The 13,167-nt window shown below is 47.0% G+C and overlaps 2 protein-coding genes across 5 annotated transcripts in view; both read left to right on the top strand.

Annotated features, from left to right (window-relative positions):
* The first annotated feature begins 7,153 nt into the window (after positions 1-7,153).
* Positions 7,154-10,493, top strand: RIPPLY2 (ripply transcriptional repressor 2). The gene is made up of 3 exons (XM_052781605.1): positions 7,154-7,622; positions 7,769-7,833; positions 9,650-10,493. Exons 1-3 carry the CDS (start codon positions 7,416-7,418, stop codon positions 9,813-9,815), a joined length of 438 nt encoding a protein of 145 aa, XP_052637565.1. The 5' UTR covers positions 7,154-7,415; the 3' UTR covers positions 9,816-10,493.
* A 541-nt stretch (positions 10,494-11,034) lies between these two features.
* LOC128139361 (cytochrome b5 reductase 4) overlaps positions 11,035-13,167 on the top strand; it is a 45,830-nt gene continuing 43,697 nt past the window's right edge. For 3 of the 4 annotated variants that reach the window (XM_052781601.1, XM_052781600.1, XM_052781602.1), the window contains exons 1-2: positions 11,035-11,165; positions 12,398-12,551. In XM_052781601.1, coding sequence (XP_052637561.1) covers positions 11,091-11,165; positions 12,398-12,551 — 229 coding nt within the window. In that variant the 5' untranslated portion in view covers positions 11,035-11,090. Of the gene's footprint in view, positions 11,166-11,707; positions 11,724-12,397; positions 12,552-13,167 lie in introns of those variants that run through there. The other variant, XM_052781604.1, reaches the window with a different exon arrangement.

The raw sequence follows: 13,167 nt of genomic DNA, 5'->3' as shown, positions 1-13,167 counted from the left end.
GTGGAGAGGGTCTTCAAGAGCCCCTGGGGCCTTTGCAGGCGCCTTTGGTGTGGGCACAGGTCTCACAGGCTGGGATGTAATCAGCTCTGGGCCATCAGCCTGCCCGGGTGATCAGGTGGGGTGTCCTCCAGCAGCCCCCATGCCTGGCTGCGGGTGCATCGGTTGGGAACTGGTGTCTGCTGTGGTCCCCAAGCAGTGTACGGCTGCTTGCTCCAAGTATGAAAAGACAACTTTGTCTTGTAAGCAGGGGAACGGAGAGAAGAGAGGCTGCAGACCCTGTTAGTGCAGTCAGGGTCCTGCCACCCTGTCCCAATTCCCTTTCATCTCCTTTTCCAGGCTTAGCCTTCCATTGGGCTAATTAAACCTCCCTGCTGCCTCCTCTGAACATCATTTCTAGTCCTGGTTCTCAACATCCCACAAACCCCAGCCTTAACCCCACTTTCCAGTGCTCGTCTGCCACCAAAAGCCCTTGTCCACTTCTTCCCCTCCTCCTCCTCCTCTTCCTGCCACCCTCCTCTTGCTGCAGCTGGGGTCTTTGGGCTATGCAAGGGAAGTGGAAGGGAGCAGAAGAAAAGCAAGCATCTCCCAGTTTGGATAACTCCAAGTTCTACCCCAGACTCCAGCAATGCAAATCTTAGGTTGCAAGGAGAGCCCTGGTCATTTCTGGAGGAAATGAGCACCAGGCAGATATAATTCTTCAAGGAATTTAGTAAGTAAATTCTTCAAAGTCTTTTTAGTGAGCGACTCAAACTATCATTTTTATAGTCCTGGAAATTGGCTGAATTTGAGTGGATTTTCAGAGGAAAACCAAAAGGCAAATACCTGGTGCAATGGCAAACTTCACGGTCCAAAACCATGCAGCTCCTGTAACTGTTAGACAACACTCCCCCAAAAGGCACTAGAAGTTTTTAATGTTGCAAGATGATGTTTCTACCATTTCTCCCTCATTCTTGGAAATGGCTCAATGATTTGAGTTGTCTTATTTTGATCAGTTTTCCCCCAAACTGAGCCTGAATAAAACTACCATGGAAAAATTAAGTCCAACAGAAATTTGGAAAGTTATAAACCATGGAAAATGTGATTTTTTTTTTAAGGGAACTGACAGGCAGTCTTAAAAATAAGTGATACCAATATTTGCTTTTGGTACCTCTGCCATTTATCTGCGTCTTCATTAAGACAAGCAGACTATTACCAGCCTGTACAATGAGCTCCATATTCCCTGTGTTTGATTTATTCCCTATTTTTGATTTAAGGATCATTGGGATGTGAGCGTGCAATGAAGCAGTACTGAAATTCTGCCACGATGGAATTTGCAGCCTCGTAACATCAGTCACCAGAAGCCAGGGAGGAACCACAGGGCCAGGGGCTCTCTGTCAGTCCTTATCTCTGGGCGCTTGCGTAAGGGCTCTGACATCCCCGCAGTGCAGTACGAGATACCCTGTGTACTCCTCAGGGCTGGCACTGCTATCTTTAGGAGTCACCTTGCCTTTCTCAGGTGCTTGTTTGTCAGAGGTACGGCTCGCACATCACTGTTTCTTGCAATTCATTCCCTCCTACCAGAGGTTAAATGCTGCGTTATGTATATCACCAGCTTAGTGGCATGTACCCTTTCTGAGAGTTGATGTCGTGCTGATGTCTTAGAGGCACAGGAGAAATTGAAAAACCACCATTCTGCTTCCATGACTATCACTGTAGCCAGGAAAGCAATAAATCTGAAGAAACAGTTAATTGAATGGAACATTGTGAGAGGAGAGATGCCACTGCTAGGGACTGTTTTACCGGTCAGAGGAGTCAGATCAGGACATTCCAATGATTATCTAATTTCTTCATCTCTTCTGTCAATAGCCGTTGGGCTAGAGCAACTTCATTTCATTTGGCTGCCTCCTACTTCTTTTTAGAGGTGAGAGGGCAAATCCCGCCAGTGCCACACCGCAGCACCGCACGTTCCAATGGCAGCGAACACTGAGACGTTATGCTGCATTATGCTGAGTGAGCCAGACGCTTCTGCTGAGCCGTGGCATTAATGATGTATCAGTGTTTCACTGACTTCCATTCTATTAAAAGAAGTTACACAGTTGGTATTCAGCACTGGTGTCTCTGTTTCTTATCTGCATGGAATTTAAAGTGCCCATAACTCAACAGCAATTGATATTCCTATTTTTTAAAGGATCCCTGTAACTGGTGGCTGATCCCATTACACATTCTCATTCTGTTGCTTTCCCATGTGGATACGTTATCCTTTACCATTTGCCAGCCTGGGCCTGGGAGCAGAGTGCAATGGGGGAGGGAAATGAGGAAGCCCAACCTGCTGTGTGGAGTCACACCTTGCCACATGGACGCGCGGGGACCTCAAGGTGTGCGTGTGCCACACACACAAACGTATTGCTTATTCCACGGTGGATACTGGTGATCACCCGAATGTGCTCATGTGACCACAAAGTTTATAATGGCATCAGGGCTGGAGTAAACCTGGGGAAGTTGGACGTTTTCAGTCTCATTGACAGACCGGGCAGTAGAGCTGTGCCCCTTCGAGTGAGGCCATTTGCTGTTGAATCCTCTAACCCTAAGTCACCAGGAACTAGGTTCCCAATAGCACAAAGAGGGTGAAAAGATGTGCTTTGCTGGAAATGCATCCCTCCTTTTCACAAAGTTTTCCTTCCAGTGTTCCTGCAACCCTTCATGTCCAGTAGAATAGAGGAAGGGGAAGAATAATTTTCTCCGTAAAATGAAAGAACGACATTTAATACTATTACAGCCTACTCAAAATCCAGAGAGATGAGGAGAAGTGGGATGGATGTCTCCACAAAAGAGCATTCCATCCTTCCTCTCAGTAGAAAACACCGGGCACTTGGGCTTAAGTGGAATTACGCTGTTTGAATATGTGCTGCACTTTTGTATATAAATAGGATGGAAAAAATACACAACAGCAATAGGACAAGCATGGTCTTTATTAGCCAAGCAATAGTTTTACCGCCAAGGGTAATGTGAATACACTGACCTGCTGATGGAGTCCTGTTCCTTTGTTTCTTTTAATAAGAAAACTTAACTTGAATTTATTTTATTTCTTAGGACCTCATTTGGATCTCACATTATTTACTGACAAAAAAATTTCATTTTGTGGAAATGCTGAACCAAGCCCACTTTCAGGTACATTAGTGATATTGTATCAAAACCAAACAAAGGTGAGGATAGATGTTGGTAAAACCATCTGTGCTGTTCTTTCTTCTTTACAAACTGATGCTTTACTTTCAAATTATAGCAGTAAAATGCCCTACATATCACATCACAGCTAAAAAAACTAAAAAACACTTGCTGCCTTGTAAGATGCTACTGCAAAGTTTCCAGTAAAGTAATTATAATTGTACACAGATGAACGTCTACCAAAGTTGTGCACGTAAATTTCCTATGCAAACTTTGCATTTACTGGTTAAAAAATGAGCCATTTATGAGCTAAAAGACCAAATATGTAAATAAATGACATATGCATCTATAGTCAATATCTGTATGCAAATACCAGACATACACCTAATTTCCAAAACCTGGTCCTGAAGCGTTGCCAAAATTGGAAGCATTAAGATGAAGCTAGGCTATAAAATACTTGAGATCCAATTTTGTCTGTTAATCAGCTTCCTCAGTCCAGTCTAAGTAAAGGGCCAGTTCCACATGTTTGACCTTGTTTTCTCACTAAAACAAAGTCCAAACATGATCAAGCCAATTCTCTCCCTATAACAACTCACGCAATAATTTTCATGCAATGTCCCTGTTTTACTAATAAGTGAGAGCTCTCACTGCCTTTGGAGAGGCTAATATGAAGCCAGCTGAGTGTCCTCTGTCCAGATATTCCCATGTCCAAGTGTGATTAGCACTGTCTTGTCAAATTTAGCTCTAAGCCATTTGTGAACACCTTCTTTGTTTATAGTAGCACACTCAAATCTGCACAGACCTCTGTGTTTGCTCTTCTGTGTATCCTATTAACAGTGCATTACATTTCAAGATGTCATACTGCAGAAAGCCACAAAAGCACTTTTAATCAATTTAAACCAAACCAAGTGAATTACTTTCATTCTGGATAAGTATTGCTTCATATAGATTCTGAGAAAACAAAATTGGGTTTTAGTTCTACTTCTGTAAATCCCGAGTGACTGTACAAGAATTTTTTGTACTGCATTTGAAATATTTCAGTTGCAATTATACAAAAATCCCTATAAAAATCACTCTGTGGCTAAGCAGAATTGAACCCTGTAAATTGCCAGCTATGACCTGCTTGGAAAGTGGTATAAGGAAACAAAGAAAATCTATGATCTTGAGAGAAATTTTCAAGAAGCTGAGAACTGATGGAATGCCTAGATGTTTTTATTGTTATGTAAGCGAGTCAATAAAACCATATAACATAGTATTTGTTTTCATTCCACTATATTTAAAGCACAGTGTATTAGAACCTGACTTCCAGCCTTCCTTTACTAAAGACACGTACAACCAAGAACAACCTTCAGCTCGAGAGTTACACTTTTTTTTTAAAGTTGAAATACAAAAAAAGCAGGAACAAGGCACAGAAAGGAGAATATAGTTTTAATTAGATGAGCCAAGAATGCATGAGGGGACTGCCTCTGTCAGACTTCATGTTGAATTCAGAACTATGCTTTCCACTGCTATATGCAAAAAACCCAGGTTTAAGCATGTTCCACTGCTCCCATTTGACCAACTATTTGCTCAGCGGCTGTATGTAGCTCCTGCCTACAAAGGTTTTAGCACAATTAAACCGTGGCTCGGATAGTAACTTACCAATGCACTGTTACTCTTGCTCTGTGCAGAAACTGAAGAAGACATGACAGCCATGACAAAGAATCCGCTAGCCTTGATTTAACAATTTCTAGCCTATATTTCAAGGTCAGTGGGAAGATGGCAAAATGTTAGGGTTTTGTGGGGGTTTTTTATGGTGTCAATGATAACAAGTTATTATTGCAAAGACAGACATTTGTATTTCTCTCAATGAACAGGACTGCATTACTAAACTATAAAGCCAAGAAGAGTCATATAGTGTGAAAATATGCAGGGGAACAACAGCTGTTAGTCGTTATTTTCTCCTTATCCTTTCAACACTTCTGTTTCAGTTTGCTCTCTAATGGGTAAATCACACTTCCTCCCTAGGACATTTTCTCATTTCAGGCAGGTACTAAAAAGAATCCTCAGACAATTAAGAGTCATTGGCCAAAGACACCCCTTCTTTTGTTGCTTTTACTGTAGACGTTGAAACCAATTTTTATGCTTTATCAAACAGATAAAGCTGATGATGTCTTCTCTTAGTCCTTTGTCACTACTAATGTGACGGTGGATGTTTCTGCTTTTCTTTTTTAGACAATGAACCTAGCTTCTTTTTTTTTTTTCTTACACAGCCTATGTTATATTTCTCAGAAGAGAAATACCAACTACAAAAATTATTGCTCTCACTTCATTTAGGCAAAAGAAGGATCTACATTCAGACAGCTTTTAAACATCTGTTTTATGCTTTACCACATCTGACAGGGTTTCACAGTAGCCATTTGGAAACAGAGGAAAAATAGATACAATTTTGCTTATGTTCAAACTCTGCTTATTGCACAAGCTACTTTGCTGTATTCTCCATTTCTTAACCATAAGATGAGTATTTACTGGGAGTTTGAGCCTTTTGTTCACTCTGATTTTAATTAATCTGATTCTTGGCCACAGTGAAAATGAGGCGGGGAAAAATGCAAACAGCTACAAACACCACAGTGCAGTAAAATTACTCTGGAAATCTTATTCTTTTAAACATTTGGCTTAACCATAATGTCCTACTAAATTGAGCTTTTCACCGTGAAATATGTTTTCCTTTAATAACTCCTAAAGTCATAATTACCAATTTTTCCAAGCGGGCAAATGGCAGAAACCTCCAAAATGACAGAATACATCCACTGATGAAGTCAGAACGTATCACAGCATGTGCAAGTTAAATGTGTGCGCTCTTCCATCTAAGAGGTTGCTTTTCTTCAAAAGTGCAATTCAGTCTACATCTGGTTTTGACTTAAAGATCTGAAAAAATGCTATTAATCTAATGCTATTAATCTGATTACGTTTCCCACACAGCTTCTAATATGTAACATTTTTTACAACTGGTACTGCTGATACTATTCAGCGAAACAGACTGTGCTGAAGATACGGTGGAGAAGGCAGAAGGAACCTTCTACCTGCAGCTGTTCTTGAGCAGTGCTACGGTAGACACACTCCTTATGGCTACACTCAAAAAGGCAGAATATTATTCCAAAGAGTACAGTGCCTCAGTCTTTGCGGTGCCTCAGTAAAGTGAGTCTTTAATGGGCCAATGAATTACCTGGGTTTGAAGCCCTCCTTCAGCATCTAGGGCAGCTCCATCCCAACCCTCCTAGCTTCCCCAGGGCTGATGTTATTACTGTTTACTAGCTCCTATATATGATCACTCTGCTGTTTCTGTGCCGCTCGTGCATCCGTGATTGCAATCTCAGAAAGAAAAGGGGAAGAAAAAAAGAAAATAAAAATAAGCTCCCTTGGTACTGCGGAACACAGAAACGGCACGAGTTTGGCATAAAACCTTGCGCATGTAGCAACAGCGTCATGAAGTATCGGGACCACGCGAGAAAGAATCAAGGCAGGCACGTTTCCTCGGCAAAAATACCCTATTAAAAAAAAAAAAGCCACTACGCTAACTCAGAGAGCAATGCTGTCTTAGGGGGAATATGTGACGGAGCGTACCGGGGGGGGGCTGACGCGTTATGAAATAAGGACCCCTCCAAGGAGCGTCATTTTCTCCACCACCCCCGGGGGGAAATTCCTTTGTCCGTCCCTGCGCGGCCGCCTGGGGAACCGCTGCCCCTCTCACGGCAGCCGGGCTCCCGCCGGCTCGGCCCGCGGTGCCCGGCGGAGCGGAGGCGCTGGCCCTCCCGTCCCACGGGCCTCGCCCTGCCGCTCGTGGGCGGGGGGGGACGACGACAAACGAGCACGTTTTCAACAACAAAAGCCCGCGCTCGCTGCGGTTTGACCCCCGCCGCCGCCGGGGCGGGAGAGCGGCCCGGGCACGTCCCCGGTGCTGCCTCGCCTCGCCCCGCCCCGCCGCCCCCCGCTCCGTCCGTTCCCACAGCGGCTCCCCCCGCCCGCCCCGGCAGCAGCCATGTGTCTGCTCAAGTGCGATTAACACCGACTTGCCAAATCCCTCCCGCCCACCCCCGGGGGCCATTTGGGCCATGCACGCGTCCGCGCCCCGTGTTTACACAGCGGCGCCTTCGCGCGGAGCCTTTTTGTCGATGGCGCTGGCAAATGAGCCGGGGGAGGTGGGCTCCGCGGCCCGCAGCGGCCGCCGCCGGCTATAAAAGCCGCAGGGCCCGGGGCGGGCAGGGCCAGGCGAGCGGCCGCGGAACCGGCGGAGGATGGAGGGCGGAGGGACGGGGTGCGGCTGCCCCCGCCCGCCCTCGCCGCCGATGCCCCCGCAGGGGCACTCGCCCCTCTCCTCCTCTTCCTCCTCCTCCTCCTCCCTAACGGTCCTGCCCTTGCCCCGCAGGTCCGCGCCCTTCTGGAGGCCCTGGGTGCCCGCGCCCGGTGAGGCGGGCCGGCGGAGCGGCCCCGGCCCCGCCGCGGTGAGTGGGGCGGGTGGGTCGCGGCGGAGCGCCTGCCGCCGGACTAACGTCTAGGGAATCCCGGCGGGGGGCGTGTGTGTGGGGGGGGGTGTCTGCTCGGGCTGGGTGCTGTGCCGGCGGGCTGATCTCTGCTCTCTCCTCCGCAGCCTCACAGCCCCCGCGGGCTGGCGGACGCCTCCCCAAAGCCGGCGCAGTACACGCACCCCGTCAGGTAAGTCGCTGCCCCGGGGCCGCCGCCGGTTCCCGCGGGGGGAGCTCGGGGCGGCCGGTCCCGGGGGAAGCGTCCCTTGCTGGGCAGCGGAGGGCCGGGCTGGGCCAGCGCTCGCTCCCCCGCCCCTTTTGTTCCCACCCATGTATTTATGTAGAGATGAAAGTGCCTTCGGAGGGATTCAGCCACCTAAGCGCTCTTGAACTGACAGGTCCTTGGGGCAAATGATTGCCAGCACTTGTGGATTCACCAGATCGTTAAGATGAGATGTTGGCATGCTTCTGTGGCGTGGGACTTAGACATGTTACACAGTTATGTGGTTTGGTTGTGGTTTTTTGGTTTTTCTTTTTTGCGGTGGCAGGGTTGGCTGAAGCACCTTGCTACTCACTCCTGTGCCCGGAATTAAAAAAAGGAAGGGGGATAGCTCCTAGGCTGTCTTGCTGTGCAAACCTCCAGTGTCCTCCCAGTGTGAGGAAGCAGGTGCAGGCATGGGACAGAGTGGCAGGAGAAGAGGGTAGGGACTGACTAAGCCAGCATTGCCGAGGAAAATACTCATGTAACTACTGCTTTAATGATGAAGGTGACGATAGTGCCTGCACTGTCAGTTCTGAAAAGGAAATAAAGAAAATAACTACAGTTATAGAATCTGCAGGAGAGTCTGTATTCAGAAGTACTAGCGGGTGTTGCAAGGTGCTTAAAGTAAATGCACAGGTAGTTCTTCCAGGCAAGATGCAGCTTTCTCTCAAATATAGGCTCTGATCTTTCAAATACTGATGCACAGACTATCTAAGCAAGTGCACAGACTCTGACTTCACTGTGACAGCTCCGGTGCTTAGGTACCACTGAATGCTGCAGGGAACACTGGGAACGGAGAGATGTTATAAAGCAAGTGCCAGTTACTTTGTGCTGCAAAGGAAGCAGTGTTCTGTTACACAGTAGCCTAGAAAGCACTTTTGTAATTGCTAGAAAACCATCTAGTTCTGTTTCTTAACGTATTTCTATTACAAACAATCTGTAGTCAGCATTTATTCATGTTGCAATGTGCTAGACTCTCAGCTCTTGGGACTTCTATTGTCTGTTTCTCGCATCTACTTCCAAACTGTAAGCAAAAGAGGATGCTAGCTGAAAAGGAACCGGAACTGTGGCATATATTAATTGCAACATTATCTCACTAGCTGATAGCCCTTGCTAACCACCATATTGTCAGCAATTTTTATGTTAATTTCTGGATACAACACAGACTACTTTAAAATCCACGGGGCATCTTCCATAAGCAGTCTGTTGGATGATTCTTCTTGGAAAGATGGGTGAAATATCAAGGTCTGATCCCCCTAGACCTTTATCATTCCTTTCACTTTGAGATTTGCCTCACACCATTGCAAACAACTACCTAGGTTGGGGACCTTCAGTAACAAAACTACTAATCTAATCCAAATATACTGGGGATCCTGTTTGAGATCCACTATATTCCCTAGGAATTGTTTCAGTGAGGGCAGCACTACTTGGATAAGATCCCCAAGTAATACTGTTAATGAGGTACTGGAGCAGGAAGTTTCAGATGCAGTGAACCTTGGTCTTCACAGTAGTTTTGCTGCATAACTAGCACTTTAAGTGCATCTTTATCTCTTCAGATGAAAATACAGAATCCAGAGAATATTTTTTTCTATCTAAATGTAGAAAGCAGTTTAGCAATTGAGCATGTGAGGAAAAACTCTGTAGGATGCTTGTCTTAACAGAATTTCACTGCTGTTTCTTGTCTGTCAGCTTCCAAGTAGAATATGTAATAACAATAAGCAAACCTCTTGTATACTTGTTTCAGACTATTTTGGCCCAAATCAAGGTGCTATGATTACTTATATCAGGAAGCTGAAGCACTTCTGAAGAACTTTCCAGTTCAAGCTACAATTTCCTTTTATGAAGACTCGGATAGTGAAGATGATGAAGATGAACTGGAACAAGATTCAAGAACAGAATCAGATTGCTGATTGCAGAAAAGGCCAATGCAACTCCTAAGACTTAATTTAAACTTAATATAAAAATGTATTATAGTATTTTTAAAGATAATTTATTTGTATGTAAGTTATTCTTAATAAAACTGAAATGTCTTGCAGTTTTATCTGAGCCTTTTTCCTTTCCTCTATTCCTCTCCTGTTTTAGGCAGGGAAGGTATTGATTATTTTTTATCTGAGGTCCTATATTTTGTAGACTGTAACTTTGGATGTCAATGGGAGAACAGATGCCTTGCTTTAAAGGGCTCTGTGGTTACACGTGACTTCCTCAAAGTTTGAGGACACAAGGAAAGCTTTTTCATTGTGATTTAGTAGGCTCCATGGGGAAGCATACCAAGGAATCATTGGATTAAGTATTGTAATGTTGTGCCTGCTGTTACAACGGGGTTTCAAACATGGAAAAGAAATGATATAGCTGTTTTCCAGATGGAGAGAAGGGTCTAAATTCTACTCTAGTTTTTGCTGTTAAAGAAGGGGTTTGCCTTAAGTCACTCACACTCTCTCATGTACATGAGCTGTATTGTTATATGTACAGTATGGGACTATCAGTTTTGTTTGTAAAGTGGATGTTAAAAAATGAGGAAAAAGGTCTAATATGAGTTGTTTTGAGTTTGGTTTTGATAATCGAAGCAAAGTTTGGTACCAATCACCATGCAGGCCAAAGCCCCTAAAGGAACAAAAAAAACCCAAACCCAAACAAAAAAAACCACAAACCAAAAGCTTTAACTCAAAGGCCAGTGCCTCTGTCAGGTACAGCTGGTGTACGTACCTGAAGCTGCCCCTGCCCGAGTGCTCGCCTCTGCGCTGCCGCAGCCTCCTCACCCCCTCGCCTGCGGAGCGGGGGCGGGTACCAGCACTCCCGCCCGTTCTAACAACCTCCGAGCGCCGCACCTGGCGCTGGGAGACCCGGACCTGGAGCCGAGACTTCAGTGCAATGGAAGACAAAACCCCTCGGGGCGGGCAAAAAGGCGCACGCGCTACGCGGCGCCTTCTCCTCAGCACCCTTCCCTGAGGGAGGGAGGGAGCCCGCCACCGCCCCGGGACCCCCCCAGGCCTGGTCCCGGGCGGGTTCACACCGAGACCCCCGGCCCCCAGACGCGGCGGCCGGGCCGGCAGCAGCAGGCCGCCTGCGCGCCTCAACCCCGCCCGGGCCCGGGCCTGGGCTCCGCCCGCCGCGCCTGCGCCCTGTGCCGGAGCGCTCCGCCCGCCCGCCCGCCCGCCGGGGCGCAGGCCGCGGCCCGGGCCGGCAGGATGCTGAACGTGCCGCCGCAGGCCTTCCCCGCGCCCAGCTCCCAGCAGCGAGTGGCTGCGGGCGGCCGCGCCAAGGTAGGGGACTAGCCGGCCCACTGCCGCCGCCGCCGCCGGGGCCTTCCCCGGCACCGCGGCCCTGCAGGGGCTGCCGGTGGCCGTCGCTGGGGGCGGGCCCGAGGCCCCGGCCCGGTGGGGTCGGCGGTTTTCCCCGGCTGCGCGGCCTAGCCCCTCTCGGCGAAGCCGCGGGGGTTTGCCGGCCGGCTCCCGGTTGCGGCTGGGGCAGGGCTGCCTCTGGCCGCTTGCTTCCAAAAGGTCTGGTCCTCCGGCAGCCGCCGAGGGGACGCGGCGGCTCTGGCAGGGCCCGCGGGCGAGGAGCTGGTCTGCGGCGCTGAAGAATCCTTCGCACTTCTCGTTTTAGAAGGCGGTGGTGACAGGGCTTCCTGCTCTGCCTTCCCAGGTTGTCTCGGGGTTCCTCCTGCGCGCAGGCGGAGACCCTCGGCTTGAAATTACTGCGCACAGCTTACGCTTGACCTGTTGGGTCTTCGTCTTTGGAGTGGTTTGGGGGGTACTTGGTGTCTGCAGACCTCGCTTGGAAAGCACGCTCGTACTTAGACTAAAGCAGCCTCGAGTAATGTGGGTCTGTGTGCTCTTTAGTTTTCTCGCTTCTGGTTTTGCTGCAGTTTGTAAGACCATGATTCTTTAACCCTGTTCCCTGCTGTTAGAGTTGGGATCAAAGGGGTTCCCCAGTCGGTGGTGCTGTTGAAAAGGAAGGTGCTAGACACCCTGAAGATCTTGCTCTCCTTTCCAGGGCAGGTCATGGCTAATATGTCCCTGGTAGGCCAGAAGACTTCAGTCCCAGCTTTCTCTGGGTGAGATTTCCAGTTGCTGTAGGGCTTGTGGAAAGTCTTTATGAATGCTGTGAAGGTGAACTTTCCTACCTTGTCCTACCTGGCCATGGGTTTTCAAATCTCTCTCCTTTGTTGCTCATAGGTTTCCAGGCCATAACTCAAGTGATGCTGATAAAAACTTTTTACCACCACAAGAGGACTTGGTATCTGCAGTTTGCTTTGGGAAGAATCGTCTATAAATGTTTGTTGATGTTCAATAATTCCCTTGTCTGGGTTACTAGATAGGATACTTTCTTAAGCACTCTTACTGCTGAGTAGGGCTCCCAAATATCAGTGAAGAATATGGGTTGTGTTATTTCTTGTTTTGTCCAAGTCCTCCTAGGAAGCTTAGAAAAGTGCATTGAATGGCTCTTTCTTCCTTTAGAGTTTAATAATGTTTGTACGTTTGTTATTTTTCAGGTACCTTTAAAACCAGGAAGGAGTCTTATGGATTGGATTCGACTAACTAAAAGTGGAAGGGACTTGACTGGTTTAAAAGGGAGGCTAATTGAAGTGACTGAAGATGAGCTTGCTAAGCACAACAAAAAGGAGGACTGCTGGATATGCATAAGAGGTTGGTTGCTGTGATGTTGTTTCTACATTCTTTGCCTAGCTTCTCTCTTCTGCTGTACTTAAAGAAGAAGCAACAAAACCCAAACAACAGCAAAAGCCACACCCCAAACCAAACTATGTGCCTTCTATGTTTAGGCCAGGTGTAATCTTGACATAATTGGGCACAACTTTGTTCAAGTTAGAGATTGTCTGTCACAAAGATTTTCTTTGCTTTCAGGCCTTTCTTAAGAAGTCTTCCAAGTGGGCGTATTTTGCACATAACTTATATCTGCATGTGAAAATAATAAAACACAAGATTGTAGATGATGCCTCAAATAACGAGGGCTTAGCAAGAATAAGGCACTGAAAATGCTGACATGTACTTACACTCCTTAGTCTTGGAAAGTTTATTATCCTTAGCAGTTGACTATTTTTAGTGGTTGCTTTAAAGCATCCAGAGACATATAAATACTAAAAATGTTACTTAAATCTGTAGAATGGTCTTTGGGAAATAAGTGTGCAAGCCCACGTATTACTTCATAAAACTTAGTAAGGCAAATGCCAGTTGCCACACAGAACAATTGTAATCTCTATCTAGCATAACAGATGTCTGTGGTAACTAAGCCAGTCTATTTATG

The sequence above is a fragment of the Harpia harpyja genome, chromosome 3 (genome assembly GCF_026419915.1).
Source record: "Harpia harpyja isolate bHarHar1 chromosome 3, bHarHar1 primary haplotype, whole genome shotgun sequence".
Classification (NCBI taxonomy): Eukaryota; Metazoa; Chordata; class Aves; order Accipitriformes; family Accipitridae; genus Harpia; species Harpia harpyja.
Note: the sequence above shows the minus strand (reverse complement) of the source record. Positions and strands in the feature narration are given on the sequence as shown.